At 38.4% G+C, this 25,037-nt stretch overlaps 2 protein-coding genes across 3 annotated transcripts in view; one reads left to right on the forward strand and one right to left on the reverse strand.

The window, feature by feature from the left end:
• The window catches only part of TNFRSF11B (TNF receptor superfamily member 11b), a 28,168-nt gene extending 3,215 nt beyond the window's left edge, over positions 1 to 24,953 (forward strand). The window contains exons 2-5 of the mRNA XM_036830022.1: positions 15,103 to 15,472; positions 19,701 to 19,892; positions 21,589 to 21,813; positions 23,732 to 24,953. Coding sequence (XP_036685917.1) covers positions 15,103 to 15,472; positions 19,701 to 19,892; positions 21,589 to 21,813; positions 23,732 to 24,120 — 1,176 coding nt within the window. The 3' untranslated portion in view covers positions 24,121 to 24,953. The remainder of the gene's footprint in view (positions 1 to 15,102; positions 15,473 to 19,700; positions 19,893 to 21,588; positions 21,814 to 23,731) is intronic.
• The window catches only part of COLEC10 (collectin subfamily member 10), a 436,494-nt gene that overhangs the window by 152,065 nt on the left and 259,392 nt on the right, over positions 1 to 25,037 (reverse strand). Inside the window, exons 6-7 of one of the 2 annotated variants that reach the window (XM_036830027.1) lie at positions 21,644 to 21,823; positions 13,237 to 13,327 (exon numbers count right to left, since the gene is read on the reverse strand). The gene's annotated coding sequence lies outside the window, so the exon portion shown is untranslated. Of the gene's footprint in view, positions 1 to 13,236; positions 13,328 to 21,643; positions 21,824 to 25,037 lie in introns of those variants that run through there. The other variant, XM_036830026.1, reaches the window with a different exon arrangement.

Here is a 25,037-nt window from a genome sequence, read left to right on the forward strand (position 1 = left end):
GGCCTTCTCAAAGCTAAGCTCTGAATTAATGTGAGACACCAGGGTTTGGGGTTGGGGGGCGGGGTGAAGCACTGGGGGGCAGTAAATGTTTTTTCTCTGGACAACTGCCTGATGTATCGGTCCTCCTTTTGTTGTTGTTGTTTTGGTTTCCTTCCCCTCCCCCCGTGGTTGAGTATATCTGTCTAGCCTTTTTGTTTGTTTGTTTAAGAGAATGATAAATCTGAAGTTTTGGGGAGAATCTAACATATACTCAGTCCACAACAGTCCTGAACCTCTGTCCCTAGCAACCTTTCTGGCCTCTATCACCCATGAACCGTCAGCACAATTCCTAATTTCAATCTGGCCTTTAATTTTACTTCTTAGGTTAAAACCACAGTTGTCAAATTCCACTGGTCAGGGAAGAAGGCTTTCTGTGCCAGATGTTTTATCCACTTAGTTCTAGAAGGAGAGCTATGGCAGTGTCTATCAAAGGGGCGCTAAGCACACACTCAAATATTCTTGCTCTCCTATCCACTAACTTGCTAGCTGGGTTTTGCTCTAAGCAACTCTCAGCGCCCCCGCCTGCATGTTCCCTTTTTGTGAAAGCTTTCTGTGAAAAGCATTATTTCCTTTTGCATCTCGTTGACCAGCAGTATTTCCTTTAGCCTGAGTTTCTCCTTTGCAGCCCCAAAAAAGAGGACTGGAAAGTATATTTCAGAGAAAGAGTAGTTTCATAAAAAATTATGTTTGCATTATTCAGCGCCTTACCTAATGAGGCTTGGCTACCCCTGATGTTGTTACTATGGAGCAGAGATGCCAACATTATCTGTGAACTTGAGTGTCTTACCCTGTAGAGCAGTAGTTCTCCATCAGATCACACTTCTTCCATACACTTATTAAAAAAACCCTTTGTAACAACTCCCCTGCTCTCCTGAAATGAAACTTAGAGCACATATATTTTACCTACATACAGAATTTTTAAAAAATCAATATACTGGCATAACTATACTATAAAGGAGAAATAAAAAGAAAGTAATTTATAATAAAATAAGCTTCACTCGAAGACTTAGTGAAGTAATGTTATATTAGCATCTTTACGTAGAATTGCCATGAACAGACTAGGAGGAACAAAGACGGGAGCACATGTGTCACATTGGTGTTCAAAACCATGATCAGTCCTGGCTTTGGTGCTGTGATTTTTTTGAATGGAGAACAAATCTCGCTAAAGTTTTAAACAAAACAAAGTACAACCCTCTATCAAATTTTATGTTGTTAAATTCCTAGAAAATTCAATACGTATAAAAATCATGCAAAAACCACTTTATATGTATATACATATGTATACGTGTTTGTGTATATATATTTATATATATTTACATATGTGTATATATGTGTGTGTGTGTGTATAAATATATAAAATGGAGTTTGAATCCAGGCTCAGATAATGATAAATAGGTTTGTTTTTTTTTTTTAACTTAGATCACTTATATCAGTCAATAGGACATTTGAAAGTATGTGGGACATGGGATTATTCTTGATCATTGGGGACATTTAGCAGCACATAGAAACTGTGACAATAGAAATCACCCACAAATTTCCAGAACTTCTAGGGGATAGTACTACACCTGTGGTAAACAAAATATGAGCTCTTTGCAAACATAAATTTTCATCTGATTCATATTTACAGCCCCCAGGTCTGCACAGTGCCTGACACTAAATGTGTGTTTGCTGAGTCAAAGGAGCTATGGTGAGATTTGCTGGGGTGTTTGTATAACCTACCAGCAATTTCCATGGATATCCCAACAGAATGTAGCTTACTGTCAGAGATCTAACATTTTAATGTTAGCTTTGATCTATTTCAAAATATAAATATAACACCTTACCCACCTGACCAGTATTTTAAATATTCTTTTGTCCATTTCTACTCTGAAGATACATACCAATACCGTCGTGGAGGTCCATTCTTAAGAGAGCAACAAAAATGAACCAGATTTATATGTATACCCTTGCAGGTGCTACCTAACCTCAGCTGAATCCCCTTTTTGATCTTCCCATCAAGTGTTCATTCCTGGTTTGATAAATTTGATACATTCGTAAAATATCCCAATGGAGATGTCAAATAGGCATTTGGGTTCAAAAAAGTTCAGAGCACAGGGGAAGCCTACACTTGAGATAAGAAAATCTGGGTCATGAGCATAGAATGGGTTTTTTGTTTGTTTGTTTGTTTGTTTTTTCTGTTTGTTTGTTTTTATGCCATAGGGAAGGATATTTCACAGGGCAAGAGAGGAAAGGAGGAAGCAGCTCCAGAGTACATTTCTGATATTGATAGTCAGGTAAACAAAATGCAAATATGAACAGTAATAGCAGCCATGTTTAGAAAAGAAAACAAAAATCAAAATAAAACTTAGCAACCCACAAGAGCAGGAACTAGTCAATCAGAAATCCTAGCAACATCTGTAAACTATCTATGCAAGAAGAAAGAGTGAGGTATAGCCAACTTGAAATACACACGGTATTTTTATGTGACATGTAATTAGTTTTTGGAACTCACTACCACAGAATATTTATTTTGGGGTAACTAGCATAGAAAGTCTAAAAAAAGAATTCTTTTAGACAGTTGTAGGGATAAGAATAGTGTTACAACACATTAGGTAAGAAGCTGTGTGGTACCCGCTCCCTCTCACTTTTACCTGGCCTTGCTAAATGAATGTTCCAAAGGCCAGAACAGTCTACAGACACACTAAAATGGTTTCTCTCAACTACAAGGTGACATAACTTTCCAGGTGCTTGGGTAGGTTTTTTTTTCACCCCAATTTCTCAGAAGCACCTGAATCAGCCAGACCATAAATGGATAGAGGATGCAGGAGGAAATGAAAGGTCATTTCTGAAGGTCATACTTCCAAAAAAGTAGTGTGCTCCAAAAAGCCCTGATTTATTACTTTCTTACTGGGATTTAAAAAAAATCCATCTCTTTAGTGTTATAGTTTTAATACTGTGAAAACATTGTTTAATTTCCTTGAAGCATCTTCTTTAAAACTAAAAACTACTGCCTTAGGATTTTCACTACAATTTAGTCTGCACCTTGGAAGCATTTTCTATAAGAGCCCCTTAAATAATCAACTTTAAAGTAGGAAAATCTGTGTCAAGATGAATTTAGATTTAAAACAAGATAGTAATTCATCTAAGCTTTGTGACCGCCTTTAGTAAATTCAGTTTTCTTCTCTGGTCTTTGATCCCCAAATCTCCCTTGCCATGTAATGGTACTTTCTTGTTCAAAAAAACTATTTTATTCTTAGAAAATATGGATATCGAGACCTTATTCTTTAGAAAGCCCCCCTCCACCATCAGTTGGCATCACCACCAACACCAACACCAACAAAAGTAACTTAGGAATTCATTTGTGAGGTGTAATGACAGTAAGAGCTCTACAACAGCAGACAAGAAGCAAGGGATCTTATTTCTCAGTTTTGCCTTAGACTCTGAGGTCCAGTCAGTGACTTCACTTCTCTGAGTCTTACTTTGTTCATCTCTAAAATAGGGGTGTTGGACCAGGTGATGTGTGGAAGGTCTGCTTTAGTTTTAAGCCTTTGTCATTAAAAAATGAATCAAAAATTTTTAGTATATACTAGCTAATATTCCAGACATACAAAAATTAAATGGACTTAGTTATCTATGAAAAAAGTATACCAAAGAAATATTTTTAAAAAATCTATTTTGTTGCAATTGTCAAAGTTTCTTCTGCCCAATTGGTTTCATTTATAAGAAATTCTGTTTAAGTCAATGAGATCACAAGAGGAAGCAGCTTTTGAAATGTCTCCTGCTTTTAAGTAGCAAGACTTCTGGGCTTTAGGATCACAGAATATTCTTTTAAACCAAAAACTATTTTTTCATTCTGAAACAAGTCCTTTTTGTCTTCAGCGAGCATAGAAGCCATTAATGTGTGTATTTTCATATCCCATATAGTTAGAAGCCAGGTCCAAGACATACCCTCAGGATTTACTAAAGTGGTATAATTATGGTCACCAGCAATCTCCTTAGACTCCTTTTGAGCAGAGTTTTCAATCTGTATTCACAAGGAAGTACTTGACAACTGCATACTGCTCTTTGGAATAAGTGTCAAACATTCAGGTGAAATAAGCATGATAATGGGTGGGTTGGCATGACCATTAAATACTGCATTGGAACTCTACATGGGCTGTTAGACACATCCCTCTGCTCCCACACTGTTTCCTGTCTCTTCTAACACCCAGTAAAAAGGAAAAAAATCAACTAGATTGTGCTAAAATAAAGGTCAACTAGAAAGTGCGAGTGATGGTTATTGAACAATGATGTAGTCGTTAGTGCCGTCTGTAAACATTTTCCATTCTCCTCCCTTCCAGAAACATGGTAAGATTGTACTTCTTAGTTTTCTCTGGAGAGGAAGGGGGTAGGGGTGTGAATAGTTCTGGCAATGACTTGTGAGTGTAAATGATAGAAGTCACTTCCACATAGGAGCACTTAATTGCCCGTATATGACCCCCCACATTTTTTTCTCTTTCCCTCTTTCACAGCAAACCAACCATGTTCCAGATATTAATTTCTATATCATCCTAGGTCCTGGACAGAGGGCAATGCTAACAGCCTTCATTTTCACAAAAATCCTCTAATGCGGAGATTGGTATCTATTTTACAGGCAAGGAAACTGAGGTTCAGAGAAGTTAAGTAATTTTCCCTAAGGTGACCTGGCTGAGAAGTTTTTTCTGTCCTGTAGGAGCTTACATCTAGCAGCTGAGTCCAGTGAAAAATACCCATAAAGCAGAGCAAAGCTCCTGGGTTCCTTCAACCAGAGTTCTCTTCTCTGCTGGGTTTAAGAATGTCCTGGGATGCGGCTCAGAGTCATATCCTTGGTCAAAGTGATTGCAATGTATTTTTTCATCCTTTTTTCAGCTCCTCCTTCAGCTGAAGGGGGTCACCATATTTTTGTCTTTGTTTTTTCTGTTGAAATTAAATGTCCTGCCCTCCTTACTGGACTTGAATTCTAAGTCCAGACCCATTAGGGCATAGAGCATGAGGCAAACACTTTATATTTTAGCTCCTTATTAGAAAAGTGCAATCCTAGGGAAGCAAGAGCGGGCGAAAGAAGAGTAAGCAAAAAAGGAAGGAAGGCAACTTCAAGGGGGTGCATCACTGAGAAGCCGCTGCTTAGTATAAAGTGCAACTGATTGCTCAGTCTCACAAGACCATCTTCCAGAGAGGCTGTGTGAACTACTGCATTCCAGGACAGAAGAGAGAGAAGAATTTATTCACAGGGATAAACGATAGATAGATAGATAGATAGATGATAGATAGATAGATAGATAGATAGATAGATAGATAGATAGATGACAGATAGATAGGGGATGGGATGGCATGGATGGATGTATGGACGGATAGACAAAATATAGACCTTACTGAATTTTACATTGTGTCATAGGTGATCATTTATATGCCCATCTCCTTCGTAATACTGCAGGTTCCCAGGGGGAATAGTCAATTGTTAAAGGCTTAGGTTCAGACAAGATTGGATTTGAATCCCAGCTCAGATGTGTACTAGCTCTGTGACTTTTGACAAGTCACTCAACTTCTCTGAGACTGTTTCTTCATCTATAAAATGGGGTTAATACTATCACCTCAGAGGTGGTTGGAGGGGATGGATGACAATAGCATGTGAAGAAAGGGCTCAGTATAGAGCCTACTATGTAATGATGTTATAATATACTATGTTATTATTATTCAGCATATCACCCAGGGCTTCCAGTTTGATGTTTTGCATGTTGTAGGCACAAGATAAATGTCTACACGTTTAAATCACATCCTGTTTTATTCCATTTCCATTTCTAGTTTCTATTCCATTTCATAACCACCATGGCTGTTTTTTTCTAACTTTCTCTCACCAGCTGCCCTTGACCATATATTGATTGGGCTTCAATCTAGATCATTAGCAACCAGACTGACTCATAGGATGATGTGAGCAATGTATTATCTTTGAGGAAAGGTAGATATAAAATGGAATTTAAAAATTGATGTTCAAAAATATCAACATACTGAAATGTATTGCCCATTCTGAGCTCAAAATGCCAGGGACTGTAGCCAGAAAACTGAACTAGTGATATCACCCTTGTGCTTGTCAAGTGGGTCTGAATGGACATAATTATAAGGAAAATTGCAACCAGCCCTGCTGTTGAGTTGAAATTTTCAGAATTGATGCTATATCTCAAATCTGGTGATTAATAGAAGTCCAAGAGAAGAAATATTAAGATCTGAGATCCAAAATGTGGGAGATTTCTACACATCTCCCTCGGGAAGTTTGAAGTGTTTACCTGCATTACAAGTTCTTTTGTCTTAGGGAGTATCTCATTTATTTGTTAATCTATCAAATGTTAATTATCTGTAAAACTCCTCTGAAGCAGCACAAGCCTCCTAAGCAAATCTGTTCTGACAATTCTGGTTGATTCCAAACATAAACAAGGTACTGCTAATTAATTTAAAAAGCCTCCAAACAACTAAAGGAAACTTCTTGAAGGGAACCAAAAAAAACGCATTTAAAGTTAAGTTTTACCTGGAGACAGTTCTTCAGCCCCAAGGGAAGCGAAAGAGTGTAAAATTTGGCCCAGTGATTCATCTAATAAATCATAATTGCTTGTGTTTCCTTTCTCCTGTTTACCTAGCAAAAGCTGTTGGCAGCAAATCAGTTCCTAGTAGATGAACAGATTTAACGCATTTGCTCTACATCCTTACCTAGAGACCTAATCCTGGCTATTGTGGAAATTATTAAGCAGTGGTAGACCCTCAGGTGGGGAACTGGCAGCAGGAGATAAACCTCTCAAATAAGCTACCCGCTTTTTTACACATTTACCTTTAAAATAGAAGCTAAATACAAATGGAACAGTACATGCAAAATGCCAAGCAAAATGAAAGATGCTTAAAAAAAATCTTCCTTTAAGCAAATTCTGTCATCACTCTCATTTTACAGACGAGAAAACTGCAGATTTTGTGCTTGTCCTTGAAAATTTATCCTTTACATGGAGGATATCTGTGTTATCTGTGTCTGTAGAATCACCAGTAATCCTAATTACACATAGTAGGTACTCAATATCTACTGAATTGAATAAAATTAAAATAGATATATTGAATACTTGCTATGTATAAGCACCATGCTAAGCATTTAAGGTGTATGGAAACAAATCCTTTTCTATCTGAGCCCTCTAAGCAAATCTGTGGAACTGCCTTGAAATATTTTACTTAGACCAAGCAAGTGATACAAGTTGGGAAGATACTGAAACTGATTTTAAAAACAAGTCAGAGATGCTTTTCCTGGAGATGATTAAGAATAGGATAGATAATCGACTTATGGCATATTTTAGGTGTGTTACTCCCTACTGAACAAGAAACGTCAAAGTGTCTCCTAAAATGAGTCTGATTCAAAATGTCCCCCATTTCCCACCTCTTATGTAAGTAGCATATGTAATAATGACTCATTCTTGTCTGGAATCTTATTCTTTACCAAGTTTATTTGTGTCCCTTTACTAATTTTAAAACAATTGTATAGGGATAGATAAAATAAGGATTATTCTCATTTTAGAGGTAAGATAACGGCCAAGGGTTATTAAGCTGGTGGTCGAACTGAGCTTGGAACCCTGGTATGCAGGTTTCCAGCTAAAAGTGCTCCTGTTAATTCACATCAATCTAATGGATCTAACAGCTGTATGCTTTTTAGATATTATTATACATTATCCATTTAGCATTCTTCTTGAAACTTTCTGTGATATCCCTACTTTTTTTTCCCTCCTCTTTTTCATCCCATCTTGCAAATGTTTGTAGGTTCCAAAGGTTAACATTTTAATCTTTTTTTGCTTATGTACAATATCCTTGGGTAATGCCATCCTATTCTCTGTTTCTAGAGCCATTCATGTGTTCATGACCCTGAAATCTGTGTCTTCAGCTGCGTTTCTATCCTGAATACCCAGTACATGTAGTTAAGTGTCTACTCGACATCATCACTTGAGTCTCATAGTTGGAAGATCCAAAACTAAATTCCTTGTCTTCCTCCATAACTGTTTCCTCCTCCTGCTGTTGGTAATTAACGGCAACACCACATATTTAGTAGTCAGAATTCATGGGCATGTTCTCTGTTTGCTCTTTCTAGTACCTCCCTCCCCATGCAATCAGCTAATATATCATACCTATCCCTTCCTCTCCTCCTTACCACTGTCTAATGTCAGCTTCTCCTCATTTCTGACCTGTTTCTCTACTGAGCCTTTTCTTGATCCTCTTTTTCCTCTGTTTTACCTCCAATTGTTTTGCAGTGATTTATGAGTCTTTTACATCAGCCTAGGCTTTTGGATGAATGTTCTAGCAAACAGGAACATTAACTTATTCAACCCCATTGCTTAACAATATTTCCAGAGCATAGTAATTGTTTCAATAAGTGTTCACTGAATGAATGAATAGATAAATTATTTAAGGAATGGAGGAAATAGGAAAGAAGTTACTACACTATAAGACTATAGAAAGTCAAGTAAACTAACCTTCATAGGAAAAGAGGTTTTTTTTTTAAAAAAAAATAAGCTTTATAGTTTATACTACAAGAGATCTTTAGGAAACTCACCATGATATATATCCTGAATGTTTCCTTTCTTGGCTAAGATGAACTGTAAAATACTATGGTTTCCAAACTGACCAGAAGTTTAGCTAACTCTGGATAGTCCTCAAATAGTTTTCTGCGGCAAAGATCATGACGAGGGATCACAAAAGGAACTCCCAAACCAAGTAGTTATTTCAAGCTTTGTGTGGGCTCCTTTTAATGAATTTTCCATAAACGGAAACCCACTGGGTCACTCATGGTTCTGCATACCAGAGAGAGCAAGCCCAGTGGTATGCAACTGGCTGCATTGCATCATGCAAAAATAAATTTGCTGGAGGAAGTGTATTCTTGTGTCCTTTAAGGAGAAGCACATACTGGTAGCCTGCTGTAGTGAAATCACTTGTCATCTAAGAAATTTCCATCTCAGTAACTTTGGACAAGAGCTAGTCTTAGCACAAAGAAAGAAAAATCATCATCAGTTCATCTAGACTTTGGGAAGGCTTTGGTTGATCTTCTCACTTTCGTGATCTCCTAACACTATGCTCTCGAATCTGAATGAAAAGTTAGCATTTTAGGGCTTACTTTTGGACTATGCATAAAGGCTATAGCATAAGTTAGAGCATTTAGTAAATGTTAAAGGATTTGGCCAAACAATAGTATTCTATGGCACGTGCTCTGGGTTTTAATTCTGCCTCTACTAATTACTGTGACCTGGGATGGTTGGTCATTCTAAGACTCATTTTGTAGCTTGTGGAGACTTAATGATGATAATGGTAGAACATCATAAAGTAGGTACCAACCAATGTGTTATAAAGATTATTTTTTAGTTCACCGCCTGGCACAGAGATTTAATGTGTGTTTGTTAGAATGGAATAGACAAAACAGAATTCTACCTTCATATTGCCCATTTTTCTTTCCACTACCATATAACTCCTAAATATGGGGAATTTTGTTAGAAATTTTCTGTTTGGGACTAAGAGTTATGTGATTAATTGAAAGATCAGTTAAAGCATTTAATAATAAAAATTACATACCTATATCTTTAATATTTTATTTTGACTTAAAACATTTAAATAAACATTCATTCACCTGTATTTTGAGATATAGTCAAGGCCTTTCTTAGAATCTGTGTTGGCTACCTGGAGTCCCATGCTGTCTTTCTTACAAAACCCTTATCTAAAATGTATTGCCCATCCATTTCAGTTTTGGAACTTAAAGACATTTTTGAAATAAATTGATCATATAATCCTTCTGGATGTTTTCCCCATTTTGTTTTTGCAGTTGTCTCAGCTACCTCAAATTCTATGGTAGGGTTTTGTTGTTGTTGTTTTGTTTTTCCATGCCTCATCTTTATCAAGTCATCCCCCAAGCATTCAATTTACTTTTCATAGAAAAATAATTTTTTCACGCCCATGTTTACTGGTTTACATAATATTTGAGTCTCCTAACTATAGTTACAACTACAGCATATATAGACACATACATACAATGAGCATCAACAGAGTCAGCAGCAAACATACAACTGACTTTTTTTTAAGAGAGCAAATGGGAGTTGGAATGCTAAAGGAGAAGGCATGGCTAAGAATTCAGCGTGCTGGGGCAGCCCTTGGTTTTACAGAGGAATGGAAGGCATGGGTGAATCTGAGAACTGGAGGTTGATAAGAGAGTTCTGCAGTATAGGCATACCCTGGAGATATTGTGGGTTCGATTCCAGACCACCACAATCAAAGGAATATCACAATAAAGCACATTACATGAATCTTCTGGTTTCCCAGTGCATATAAATGTTATGTTTACACTATACTGTAGCCTATTAAGTGTGCAATGGCATTATGTCTACAAAACAATGTATATACCCTAATTGAAAAGTACTTTATTGTCAAAAAATGCTGTCATTTGAACCTTCAGTAGGTCATAATCTTTTTGCAATAATAACATTAAAGATCACTGATCACAGGGAAGTCCCTGGCGGTCCAGTGGTTAAGACTCTGTGCTTGCACTGCAGGGGCACGAGTTCCATCCCTGGTTGGGGAACTATGATCTCACATGCCACGTGGCACGGCCAGGGGAAAAAGAAAAAGATCACTGATCACAGATCACCACAGCAAATAGAATGATAATGAAAAAGTTTGAAACATTGCAAGCATTACCAAAATGTGACACAGAGACACAAAGTGAGCAAATGCTGTTGGGAAAATGGCGCCAATGGACGTTCAACACAGGGTTGCCACAAACGTTCAGTTGTAAAAAACGCATATATTGTGCTGTGAAGCGCAGTAAATCAAAGCACAGTAAAGCAAAATATTGTCAAAAGGGGTTTTACAAATAAAAGAGTGGAACAAGAAGTAGGAGGAGGGGTTAGAGCAAAACATTTGTTTCCAAGTTCATTGGCTACTTAAACTCTGTCAATATTACAGTGATAGAAAGAAAAATGGTAGAGCCAGAAAATGCTTCAGAGAACAACTAATTCAGCCCACCCATTACCTTCACCCACGACCATCACCTGCTAATATTTGATAGATGAGGAAAGATGGTTGGGTTTGAAAGAGAACATTCTTTAACACAGTCCAACATAAAAGAAAAATGGAAGGTGAGGAGAGAGACAAAGCTACTACAGATGGAGCCTGAACTGTCCTTTCAAGAAAAGAGACATGGGGGGCTTCAGGAAGGATTCCTGGACTGGTGGGAAACACTAGATTAGAGGACTTTTGGATTCCCTTCAAGGATTAGGGGTCTACACCAGAGGATGGACGGATAGGGAATGGGGAGAGGAAGAAAGAAAAAATGGAGAGAAAATTCCATTTAATTTTTCTCTAAAAATCAAGCATAACCCAAAACAGACTGGCCTCTTTTACAGACAGCACTTTATGCTTCTGCAGAGACACCTATGTACGTGTCCTAGCTTTTGCAGATATTCATCAGTGGTTATGTTATGCACTTCACAGAAAAATTTATTTTTGAACTCTTCTTAGACTTCAAATATTATCAGCTGGCAAAGGAGACAGAGCCAGTGTTAAGAGGCTCTGTCCTCCTTTGGCTTCTTCTTCATTGCTTTTCTAGGAAAGGCAGAAGAAAGTGAGAGAGAGGACTGAGATAAAGAGCTTTATTAATTTTGCCCATCCTCTGTCCAGTAACTGGTTCCAGAAATTCAGTGCAGGAATTGGGGCTAACCAGATAGGGAGACTCAGTATCCAATTTTGGCCACACAGAGTTCTGTCTTTTTACCAAAGTGGAAAATTTTCAAATAAAACACAGAGGCCCAATGGAACTTGCTGAAAACAAGTCTGCAGTTCCTTACGACTTTCCAATTTTTAAAAAATATATACGATCATTCCATGCGGTAGCCGAGGAGAAATGACCTTCACCATTATAATTGCTCTCTAATCCTTAAGTCAACCTGATTTATTTGTTTTTTCTCTGTGGATTCATTTCACCTAAGCGTCCCTGTATTTTGAAGAGATGGCAACTAATTTCCTAAGCATGGTTTCAGGAAACCAACAGTGTCATGTCCAACTGCCTAGAAAAATACAAATGGCATCAGTGTTCTCAGGCAGGTCTTGCACTTGTGTGGTTGCTTGTAGTGAGCAACACAAGCACCATCTGTGCAGTTTTCCCATCTCACCCTCATCACTTCTTGGTGAGAGAGAAAAGGGTCAGCCGATGAGTAAATGAGCCATGTTGGTGTGAGAAAGGGGGGGTGATGGGAAGTCAGGCGGGGGTAAGTCTCAGGAGTGCTAGCCCTACCAGGATGGGGCTCACTCAGCAGCAGCAAGCAAGACAAAGGTGTCCCTATGCACCTCTGAGCTGAGCTTCTTGAAGGAACAGAACCCTCAAAAGTGGCTTTTCAGGAAACTGAAAGTGAACATCAAAAGAAAAAAAGTATTTTTCATTGCTTTCCTGTGTCTTTGAGAGTTGCATCAGGAAAACTTCATTCCCTAGTGTTGAATATTTTAGAAATATTGGAGCCAAACCCACACAGGGGCCTTGAAAAATATAGCATAATATGATTCGAATGACCAAGAGGCAACAAAGTCAGTTCATCTTGCTTCATTTCCTTCAAAACATTGATCATTATTTGTAGTTATTTATTCCTTTACTTCTATGTTCTCTGCCTCCTCACTAGACTGTGAGCAGTTTGAAGAGCATCTTTGTTTTGTGTGCCACCATATGCTAAGATCTTCCGCAATGCCTGGTACACAGTAGATGCTCAATAGATATGTGCTGAATGAACAGTTTCCATCTATTTCCGAAAAATCCATACCAAACCAGAGCTTGCACTCGTTACTGGTCCACTTCTCTCTCCTAATGTTGACCCAGTTTATCTGAGCCAATAGAAAACCCCAGGGAAATTCAAGAACATACTTTTCCCCAAAACCCTCGGGTCATGAGAGCGTCCTGAAAATACCACCGAAGCAGCCCTGGTTTTGCACAGTATTCTACTTTTTGTTGGTTAGGAGTCCCTTACATCACAGCACTCTGAAAATTGCTCTCAGTTAAAAAGTCCATGGCCCTAGGTGAGATATTTTATTCTTTCAATCTGGTTTATCAGCTCATATTAGGTCCAGACATCCCTGACCCTTGTCATGTCCCAATAAGAAGTGAATAGAATTACTTATTAAAATGCCCAAATGCTTATGAAAAAGGCCTTTCTTTACCTTTGTTGTTCCTCTTTCAAAAGGGAGTGCTGTTTCCCTAGCTTGGCACACTTTTTCCAGGTCAATGGGTTTCTGTGAGATTTCCTGAGTTCTGCAAAGAAGAGAGTTTGGAAAAAATTATTGTGTTTGGCCTGCCACCTTTCCAAAGCCTGAAAACAGTCAGTGTTGATCCCTGTACCAAAAACAAACAATAAAACCCAAACAAACCACCCCTATGCACAAACAACACTTTTTCTTCTAATTAGTGTGAAGAACTACTTCAGTGTTCCCTTGAAGACCTTCTGAGATCTAGACTACAAGATAGAATACTCATTTGGAGCTGCTTTCCCAAGCAGCACTCTTGCCTGCAAAATCTTCTTTCTCCTATGCACACAGCTCTTCGGCCATTATGGATGGAAACTTCTGAAACCCTGCCTGCTCCCTGAAGTTTTTCCCAATTAACCTTAAGAGAGGTGGCCATTTAATTTTCTAGACATCATTCACCTATGAGATTCAAGACTGCACCATATGATGTTATGGAGGAAATATGCCTTAAAATTCTAAGAATTTTCCAGTAGATTACCAGCTGCACAGAGACAAAGATCATCTTTTTTCTTTTTTTTTTTTGGCTGTATTGGATCTTCGTTGCGGTGTGCGGGCTTCTCATTGCAGTGGCTTCTCTTGTTGTGGAGCACGGGCTCTAGGCCCGCGGGCTTCAGTAGTTGGGGCGCGTGGGCTCAGTAGTTGTGGCTCGCGAGCTCTAGAGTGCAGGCTCAGTAGTTGTGGCGCACGGGCTTAATTGCTCCGTGGCACGTGGGATCTTCCCGGACCAGGGATCGAACCCATGTCCCCTGCTTTGGCAGGCGGATTCTTAACCACTGCGCCTCCAGGGAAGTCCCAAGATCGTATCTTACTCACCAGCATATTTCTGGTATATTTCTGGTAGGCATGCAGTACATATCTGTTGCATGAGTGAATGAATGATCGGAATGACTGTAATCACCAACTGTTTACTTTACCATGTTTGGAATCATTACATCTTAGAGCGGGAAAACTAAAAGAAAAATATCATCTCGTCCTAAATATGCTACTGTGACCACCCCATTTAAAGTTTGTAATCTCTCCACCTTCCCCTCCATATTTCCAATCTTTTTTACTTGATCATTTTTTACAACACTTATTTTCTCATGTATAATTTATGTGTAATTTGTTATTTATTTTCTTACTCCCCCAGTTGGATGGTAAACTCCATAAGACAGAGTTTATTGACTATTTTATTCACTACTGTATCCCAATTGCCCAGAACAGAGCCTGGGACATAACTATCGTCAAGTGAATAAATTATATTTATTGCGTATGGGCTCCACACATGGGAATCACAGCAGTAGATTTTTAAATCCCCAGCCCCAACTTCACATCTGTGGAACCAGAATGTTTAGGGATATAAATCTCAGGAATCTACATGTTATCAAGGTGTCTAGGTGATTCTGGTATAGCTGTTCTGAGAACCACTAGTTCACCCAACTCACTAATCTAGCGATAAGCCTGAAGCCCAGGGAGGTAAAGTGTCAATCAGGGCACATGGGTTATTTAGCAGTGCATCTAAGTGTAATCATTTCTCTTCTGATGAGCTTTCCACTCCAGCCATCTATGAGCTAGATTTACTTAATATGTTTTGCTGCTATTGCCATCGTGGTCTTTGAGATTAAGCTACTTAGAGGCAAGGATTATGGCTTCTGAACTCACTTTCTGTGGTTGTAGCTCAGTAGGCAGGAAGGGCATGAGGCTTCAGGTATTAAAGGACTCTTTGAGGTTAATGATGCTTTTGCACAGAAGGACCACCCCATTTCCATGCTAACATGCCACGATTTCCCTTTCTCCTTCTAGTTCCTGGACATCTCCATTAAATGGACCACCCAGGAAACCTTTCCTCCAAAGTACCTTCATTATGACCCCGAAACCTCTCGTCAGCTGATGTGTGATAAATGTCCTCCTGGCACCTCCCTAAAACAGCACTGCACAGCAAGGCGGAAGACCCTGTGTACCCCTTGTCCTGACCACTACTACACAGACAGCTGGCACACCAGTGACGAGTGTCTGTACTGCAGCCCAGTGTGCAAGGAACTGCAGTACGTCAAGCAGGAGTGCAATCGCACCCAGAACCGCGTGTGCGAATGCGAGGAGGGGCGCTACCTGGAGCTGGAGTTCTGCTTGAAACATAGGAGCTGTCCCTCTGGATTTGGAGTGCTACACACTGGTATGCATCCGCTTCCAACATGTGGCCAAATTCATTAGCATCATACAAAGTCAGGTGGTAGGGAAAGGTTAAGGGAACACGTTTGTCCTGGTGACATTGCAGGACAGCAAATTGCAAAGGTAATGGAACCTGCTAGGTATGTACTATGTGTCTGGATGGCCGCCAAAGAACCGTTCCTCAGAGGAACACTTTGCCACTAAGGGGCAATTTAGTTACAAATCTCAAATGCAGCAAATCACTCTCTAATGAGATGCATGATTGATTGCTCTTTCTTAAAGGGACACACTCTGAGTTGCACTGTATATAGCTGAGCTATACCTCTGTGTTTCACTTCAGCATGGAGAGCTGCAAACTGCAGTGCTTTCTGACAAACATCAAAAATGTTAATTGATACCAAGAGAGTAATTATGCTGATATTAATGAGGCTCTGGCATGCTAACAATGGGTAGTTATAATTAATTATGTAAGAAATGAGAATGGCTAGGGGAAATGCAGTTCATTATTAAAAATGAAGCTAGTTCTTCCTTTGGCATGGCAGTTGAGTGTCTGGGAGGATAAAGATGGTAGCAGCATCTCTTCAATGAGCTTATTCTTTATCTTAGACAAAGGAGACTGTCAAGCCAAGAGTAAGTACTTGTCTACAAACAAAGTACTTTCTCTTTTTGCATTTTGCATAGCATAGGTTAAGGCCAGTGTGCACTGAATTTTTTAAAGTTGCAACCCACTTTTTTTTGTTTTTTGCTACATTCACGAAGGTTCGGTATAGTCTGCATGCTCTCCTGGCCTGGGAAAATTAAGAGTATTCACTTCCTTTTCTGGAGGAAGCAGTAATAGGTACAGATTCCAATTACACAGTCTGAAGCAGTGTTTCTCAGCCTCAGCTCTACTAACGTTTGGGGGCTGGATAATTCTTTTTGTGGGCAGCTGTCTGGCACATTGTTGAGTGTTTAGCAGTATCCCTGGTCTTGAGCCACTAGATGCTAATAGCACTCTTCCCCCAGTTGTGACAACCAAAAATGTCCCAGACGTTGCCAAATGTCCCCTGGATGGCAAAATCACCCCTGGTTGACAGTCATTGGTTTTGAGGATGCTAATTATTCGTAACTATTTTGACTTTCAGAAGTTGTAATATAGAGTCTAAATTATTATAAACATTTTAGGTTTAAAGGCCTACAAAGGAAACATATTCAAAAATTGAACTACTAAGTTTCCTAAGTTGTGAATTTTATAAAGTTAATCACAGAAGGTGCAAATTGCATGACAGTTCCTTAAAATGCCTCTAGTATGAGTATCTGAGGAAGAAATTGGTGACACTTCTTAGCTTTTATTGGATGATACTTTGGGACTCAAAAGCTAAGCCAAGATGTAGAAGGGGAAGCCCATCCAACAGAAACAGATCCATTTAATTCAATTCAGTAATTTACATATGTAGGAAAATTAATTAAGCAGGGGCTATGCAGCTTGGAAACTAGAAAGTTCTGAAAAATAATGGAAGTAGTAAGGATTTTTCTCACATAAGCATGAAAATTTGTTTGTAGAACGAAGTAAGCAGGCAGCCAGAAGACTTAGTACAAAGGTACACATTTATTCATTTACTCACTGCTCCCTCCCTAGAAACCTACAAAGGAGTTCCTCATGGAAAATATGAGGTTTCCAGTCCAAAGACAAGGCAAGATTCTGTAGTGTTATTCTAAAAAGTATTTAATAATCATTCTTTGTTGTTGTTTTGAAGCCAGATTGTCTTCTCCTCTCCATATTTTACAGCTGACCCTTGAAAACATGGGTTTGAACTACGCAGGTCCACTTGTATGCACATTTTTTTTCAATAGTAAATACTACAGTACGACATGATCCCAGTTGCTTGAATCTGTGAGTGCAGAACCCCGACTACAGCGGGCTGACTATAAAGTTATAATGGGATTCTCGACTGTGCAGACTGTTGGTGCCCCTAACCCACCATTGTTCAAGGATCAACTGTCCTTCATCCTGTTAGTCCTGTAATTCTTATGTAATTGCTTATGGCTAGCATGGTGAATTCTCCACTGAAAAGCAGAACTCCTCTTGCCATTCTATTTCACATTTTGCCTGCCAGATTGTACTTTGTATGTTTCTGTTGATATTAATAAGGCAAAATCATTTACTTAGATGGATACATCTTTTTATAAGAAGTTGTATCAGTCATAGAAGAGGGGAGTCGTTTTCAGAAAGGTCATTACATAAAGCCTCCAAATACATTAAGAAACTTTCCTTCTATAATTCCTGGATTCCTCCTGGTAAAGAACTTTTTTTTTTTTTTTTTTTTGCATTTCCTCCACTCTGGCACTCCATGGTGTGAATCTGATCTCTTACTTTCACTCAGAGGCCTCTTTTTTTTTTTTTTTTTAATTCATTAATTAATTAATTTTTGGCTGTGTTGGGTCTTCGTTTCTGTGTGAGGGCTTTCTCTAGTTGCGGCAAGCGGGGGCCACTCTTCATTGCGGTGCGCGGGCCTCTCACTATCGCGGCCTCTCTTGTTGCGGAGCACAAGCTCCAGACGCGCAGGCTCAGTAGTTGTGGCTCACGGGCCTAGTTGCTCCGCGGCATGTGGGATCTTCCCAGACCAGGGCTCGAACCCGTGTCCCCTGCATTAGCAGGCAGGTTCTCAACCACTGCGCCACCAGGGAAGCCCCTGGTAAAGAACTTTAAAGGCTAAATTACCTGAAAGAATGTCTTGTACCTATGACTTTCTCATTGGGACACATGAGAACACCCAAGCCATCAACATGTATGTGAAGAATGACAAGATTCTTCTTTGTGAAGTTGGCAAAGGGAGACTTGGATCCAGATGTCCAAGACCATTTATCCCCAGCATATTAGCAATGAAAGAATACCATGGAATCTCTGTCCAAATACTTCTGCTTACGATACTGTAGAATTTGGTATCAAGTTGGATCCCATTTAAGGAGAGGAGTGTAGCAAGAAAGTACTTAAAAAAATAGACTTCTTTTTAAGGTGGTTCCTAAGATCATGTCACTGCAACCCTGGAAATGGCATTTAACATGTGAAGGTTTCATGCATGGTTCCCCCTTCTCTTTTTTTTCTGCCAACCGTCTGTCATTTTTATTGGTCAATGCATCATCAATCCCTTTAGAAAAGAAAGAAGCCAGAGTTGAAACTAAAACCGATCCACTGTGCTCTTTTTTTCTGGTTTTGGTAAAGGATACAATGAGATGGGAGGTTGAAAATTTTAATAAATGAAATTTATTAACTTTCTGTAGCTTTCATTTGTCCCTTTAGTATTTGGTATCTTGCGTCAGCCAGAATTGGCCTGTAAAAGCTACATTTGAATATTAAAGTCTAAATCTGTTCAACTAGCTTACACTAGATGGAGGTATTTTCATACGCAAGTACACTGCAATGTATGATCTACACAGGCATAGAGTCAAGGGTTTGAAGATATTTATTTTTAATAGCATCTTTAGTTGTTGACTGGTTCAAGTTTTCCTGCCAATGATTTCCCCAAATTTATCAAGTATCTTTCCACCATGAAATAAAATGCCCTTACAGTCACCCTTCCCTGAATTTTAACGACTGTGCTCTTTTCAGACTCAACAGTTTAAGCAAATGGTATATCATCTTCCATTTACTATGTAACTGCAGGCTTACGCTTTTGAGTCTACGGTCAACTTTATTGCCACCTTCAAAAGTTTATTATAATGTTGTAAATTTTTACTTCTCAAGGTTAGCATACTTATGAGTTGCTTCAAAATTAGGATTCAGGAAAGAAGGAACTTCAGTAGGAACTGATTGGAATTTAACGATGCGGCATTCCATGGGTACTGATTTCAAAGAATGATATTACAGCAGTTACACAGCAGTTATCTTCATGATTTCCCAGGAATAATTGTGTGGAGAATATGGTTGACGAAAAGATCTTACTGACAGTTTAGCACAGGCAGGACTAATTGAACATCATACCCTTTTTTTCTTTCCTCTCCAATTTTGTGCTTGTAGGTAACAACAAAACACATTTGTGTTTGTATTACAAGTAGGGGAGACTGCCTAAAGGTCTAACTCTAGAAGTTTTGTTCTGTCTAATGAAGTGAAAAATGAAAATGCCTCAAGTTCTGTGCAATATAATAGTAGCAGTAAAAACCAAGTGAAAAATCTTATCCAAACTCTGTTAAGATGGTATCTGCTGCGAAAGTATTTGAGAAGAATGTGCTAAATGGCTTGGTATTTTCTGTAGGAACCCCAGAGCGAAATACAGTTTGCAAAAGATGTCCAGATGGGTTCTTCTCCAATGAGACGTCATCTAAAGCACCCTGTAGAAAGCACACAAATTGCAGTGCATTTGGGCTCCTTCTAACCCAGAAAGGAAATGCAACGCATGACAATATATGTTCTGGAAACAGTGAATCGACTCACAAATGTGGAATAGGTAATTATGTTTCAAAATATCAGTCTTTGTACCACCTCTGAGTTGAATACAAGACCCTCCAGCCCTTCTTAGTCAAACTTATATTTTCCCTTTCTTGAATTTTAACCAACTAAGGCTATTCCCTGTGCATCATCGCTAAAGCCACAACTCAAAATCTTTCAAAAAGTTCCCATCTTCTCACAATCATGCTCCAAACCCTGGCTTTCACACTTGAATCAAATGTTACCCACGGAGAACGGGGTGGTGTAAAGATTTTGTTTAAGGCTCGATGATCAGAGTCCAAATTGCAGAATTTTTTAAGCTATGCTTTTTTATCACTTTTAAGAATACCTGTATTATTAACCAAAGTATAAATTGGCAACAAAGAAGCATAGTGACATACATAGATGACAAATTAGAAATGCAATACTGGCTTTGTTACCTGTGGTATTACTGCATCTGTTGCATGGAAGTTCTAAGTTCCTGTACTTGTCTTAAACTCTTTATTCAGGAAAGGTCAGTAGCTCCAAGCTCAAGTTACCTGAATGTACCTCATGTTGGTGATGGCACTAATCAGGTTGCTGTCCTCACCTTGCCACTCCTACCACCACACTAACCTCAGACCTTCTACCAAGGACTCATCACACCAAGGAGGATTGACCTTTTAGCATTTAATCAGCTTGACTCTCCCCAAACATCTTTTTGTGCAACATAGAAGTATATAAAACACAGGAATGTGGGTTGGGAGATTGAAGATTCAAACCCAGTTCCAACATTCTTTCACTGTGTTGTAAAAATCTTAGATAAGTCATTCAGCTTTTCTGCTTTCTTATTAAATAATGGAACGAGGGAAGGGATAGTAAGAAGGGTGACCTCTAACATTCTCTTTAATTCATTTATAATTTTATTTCTATCATTCTTTGAGCACTTACTATATGCCAGACATTTTTGCTATATGGGCTTTAATCTTTATAAAAATACTGTAAAGTTTGTTCAAGTTAATGTATGAACTTGAATGGCAGAGTCAGGATTCAAACCCAGACCTAATGAATCCAAAATCAAACTATTAATCCCTGGGATATACCAACCCTACCCAGACACTCAGGCCATTGCACTTCTTTTCTAAATGACATGTTTTTGTGTTTGATTATTTTCCCACTTAATGTACGCTTATACATCGGTATCCATCCTTGTTCCCAAAGGTAAACTATGTGTCTGTGTGTGTGCAGAAAATAATACACTATTTCAGATTACTTTTCAAGCTCCCTTAAAGACAGTGATTTGACATTGATCTTAAAGTAACCTGTAGACACCAGCTAAACCTTTAACAAAATATTTCATAGTTATATTAAAATATGTTAATGTATATATTAACATATATATATACACATTATGCTATATATATAGAATTTTTGCTGTAATTTATTTATAGCAATAATACATTCTTATTAGATGTTTGTTAAACCCTCCCCCCACAAAATGCCCTAAAAGAACATTAAAAAGGACATAAACCCAGTTGGACTGGTGATCTGCCACTAAGACCAGGCAACAGAAGATTGATTTTATTCAAACTTCTCATTTTAGCATGCAATATCCTGGAAAACTCAACTGTGTTGGTTTTTATTATTACTATTATTATTATTATTATTTTTGTCCCTTAGACGTCCAAGAATCCAATTATTGAGTAAATCTTCTTGGTTTTCCCACCTTCCTTTAGACATGACCCTGTGTGAGGAGGCATTCTTTAGGTTTGCTGTTCCCACAAAGCTTACCCCGAACTGGCTCAGTGTCCTGGTAGACAATTTGCCTGGCACCAAAGTGAATGCAGAGAGCATAGAGAGGATAAAACGACGACACAGCTCACGAGAACAGACTTTCCAGCTGCTGAAGTTATGGAAGCATCAAAACAAAGACCAAGATATGGTCAAGAAGATCATCCAAGGTATGGTAACCTGAAATAAACAACTCGATCAGAAATCAGAACACCTGTTTATCATACAACAGAAACAAGACTATGTACCTGTTTAGTTGTGTGGATGATGTTTCCCTTTGGGAATGATTGTTGGACTGAAAACGTATTCATCAAGTGATAGTGGATATGCTATTCCTAGAGCAGTCATGTGAGGCTTTATTCTCACCTCCTCTACTCCCCAATTTCTTTTTCAAGTGTCTCTCTAAAGGGAGAGATAATACATTTCAAATGCGGGACTAGACCTCAGGAAATCTGACTCTGGATCCCCTTAGCAGTTTCAGGAGCATCCCTTCTGGCCTATCTAGAAGTTCTTTAACTACTTTAGATCTTACTTTGCATTTCTACCAAGAAACTATGTTGTATTTATGTGGTAATTCTCTCCAGAGAGCCTCTAAGTGTCTTACAGGTATCCTCTCATTAATCCTCACAACACAGCCTATTTTATTTTATTTTTATTTTTTAAAATTTATTTACTTATTTATCTATTTTATACATATTAGTGTATACATGTCAATCCCTATCTCCCAATTCATCCCACCACCACCACCTGCCACTTTCCCCCCTTGGTGTCCATACGTTTGTTCTCTGCATCTGAACACAGCCTATTTTAAGATTACCATTTTAATAGCATATGTCATGAGGATTGATGAGATAAGGTCTGCAAAGTGTTTGAGCTTCTTGGAGAAAAGGGCTAGTTAAAACCAAGTACTCTCATGTTTTAGAGTTTTATAAAGAATCTCCTTTAGAAACTCTGTGTGTGTGTGTGTGTGTGTGTGTGTGTGTGTGTGTGTGTGTGTGTATTACGATGGGAGAGAATCGGAGGGGAAAAGGAAGTAAGTTTCATCCAGTGTGGACCATAAGCTTTAGGATACACAGTAGAAAAAGTTCTGACTTTAATTATCATTGGGAGGACATGGCAGAAAAAATGAGGGAGCGTTTTCATAATGCAGACAGTGTCAAGGAGAAAGCCATTCTGCTCTTCACATGTAGTTAAATGACTGAGGAGTCCTACGCAAACTTAAAGCCTCAAACATCTGAAACTGAGGCAACAGATCTTAGGTGACTAACAGTTTTAACAGTTGAATGGTTTCACTTGTGCAAAGAGTAAACTTGTCTTCTGTTTTTGGCAAACAAAATGTATTCTTTGAAAGTATAATCAGCCCTGAAGCAAAAAGAGAGGGAAGGAGAGAATCAGAGACTGTTAGAATTGGAAGGGACCGAATTTCCTATTTTATAAATGAGGACATTTCAGCCCAGAAAGATGAAGAGACTTGCCTTCGGGCCCACGGATAATAAATGACTCATGTCATCAATAGAAACGTTATTTACTCCCTCTTATGTTTATGTCCTAGTTCACTACTGAAATATTCTCCAGGCCATGTGTATCCTACTGTTCTTTGGCCTCATATTATTGGGTTTTCACGGCTCCTCCTTTGTGTTGATGATCTCCTGGTGCTATTTATTAAAGACCGTTTGAAGGACCTAATTCTTCAAATAGCACATGTATTGGGTATCAGTTAATGAAAGTTTGTATTATAAAATAGCTAACTTTGTGTTTTTCCTAAAAGGTTACACTTTTAATTTCTCCAAATTTTCTTAGAAAACGGTGTGTCTGTAGTTTCCCACTGTTATTTTCCAAATTTGGGCTTTTCACAAAGCTGTGTTGGATGCCTAGAATATAGGAAAGCATATTATCCTAGTGTAACACAAAATAATATTTAACTCAATTCTCAGAAATAACTAGCATTACTTAAGTCCTCCCCAAAAGGAAAGGAGGAGGTTATCCTTAAAGTTACGAAATTCTGGGGAAACTCCTTTTGCCTCAGGGTAGTTTTACGGTGGCTTTAGGTGGATTACGTGAATGTCTCTGGGCTTTTGCTTTATGCAGATATCGAACTCTGTGAAAAGAGCGTGCAGAGGCACATTGGGCACATGAACCTCACCTTCGAGCAGCTTCGAAGGCTGATGGAAAGCTTGCCGGGGAAGAAAGTGACGACAGAAGACATTGAGAAAACAATGAAGACGTGCAAATCAAGTGATCAAATCCTGAAGCTTCTCAGCCTCTGGAGAATAAAAAATGATGACCAAGACACCCGCAAGGGCCTGATGCATGCCCTAAAGCACTTGAAGACATACCACTTCCCCAAAACTGTCACTCAGAGTCTGAAGAAGACCATCAGGTTCCTTCACAGTTTCACCATGTACAGATTATATCAGAAGCTATTTTTAGAAATGATAGGGAACCAGGTCCAATCATTAAAGATAAGCTGCTTATAACCGGAAATGGTCATTGAGCTGTTTCCTCACCATGGACCAGATCCAATAAATGAGTAAACTGTTTCTCAGGCGCTTGAGGAGGGTACAATGATTTCTTTCTCATCACCAAGGACTAGATTTGGCCACAGGGCCTGAAAAGAAACTATGGTGCGGAGAAAGAACTCACATCTCTCCCCAAAGTTTAATAAACCCCAAATAATTTATCCAACTAACAGATTTGGTCCAATATCTACTGACTATATTTTTCCTTGTTACTGCTTGCAGTAATTCAACTGGAAATAAACTAGACTCCATTGTGCCTTACTAAACATGGGAATGTCTAACTTAAATAGCTTTGAGAATTCAGCTGTACTAGAGGCTTTTATTAGAAAGCCATTTTTTTTCTGTAAAATTTACTAATATATCTGTAACACTATTATAGTATTTGCTATTTATATTCATTCAGATATAAGGTCTGTACATATTACCATCCTGACGGGAAACTGTGTAAGACTTAATTTTAGAAAGAAAAAAATATATATTCTGTTTATTATTATGACAAATGAAAGAGATAAAATATATTTTTTAACAGAACATTTGTAACATTTCCTAATAGGTACTGCCATTCTTCCTGTGTAGAGTATTTTTGTAATATACTTTTACCTGTGTAAACTGAATTATCATTTTATAGAAAATGCATTATTTAGTCAATTGTTTAATGTTGGAAAGTGTATGAAATATAAATTATCTGAATATTAGATGCTCTGAGAAACTGAATGTACCTTATTTAAAAGATTTTATGTTTTTACTATATAAACAACATCATTAAAGTTTTCAAATTATTTTTCATCGCTTTTCCTCTTGCTTTTATGTGAACGGGACATGAATGGGTCTGAGCTTTCACAATTTTCCCTTTCTTTTATCATCAGGACCATCTG

Source organism: Balaenoptera musculus, chromosome 17 (assembly GCF_009873245.2).
Source record: "Balaenoptera musculus isolate JJ_BM4_2016_0621 chromosome 17, mBalMus1.pri.v3, whole genome shotgun sequence".
Lineage (NCBI taxonomy): Eukaryota > Metazoa > Chordata > Mammalia > Artiodactyla > Balaenopteridae > Balaenoptera > Balaenoptera musculus.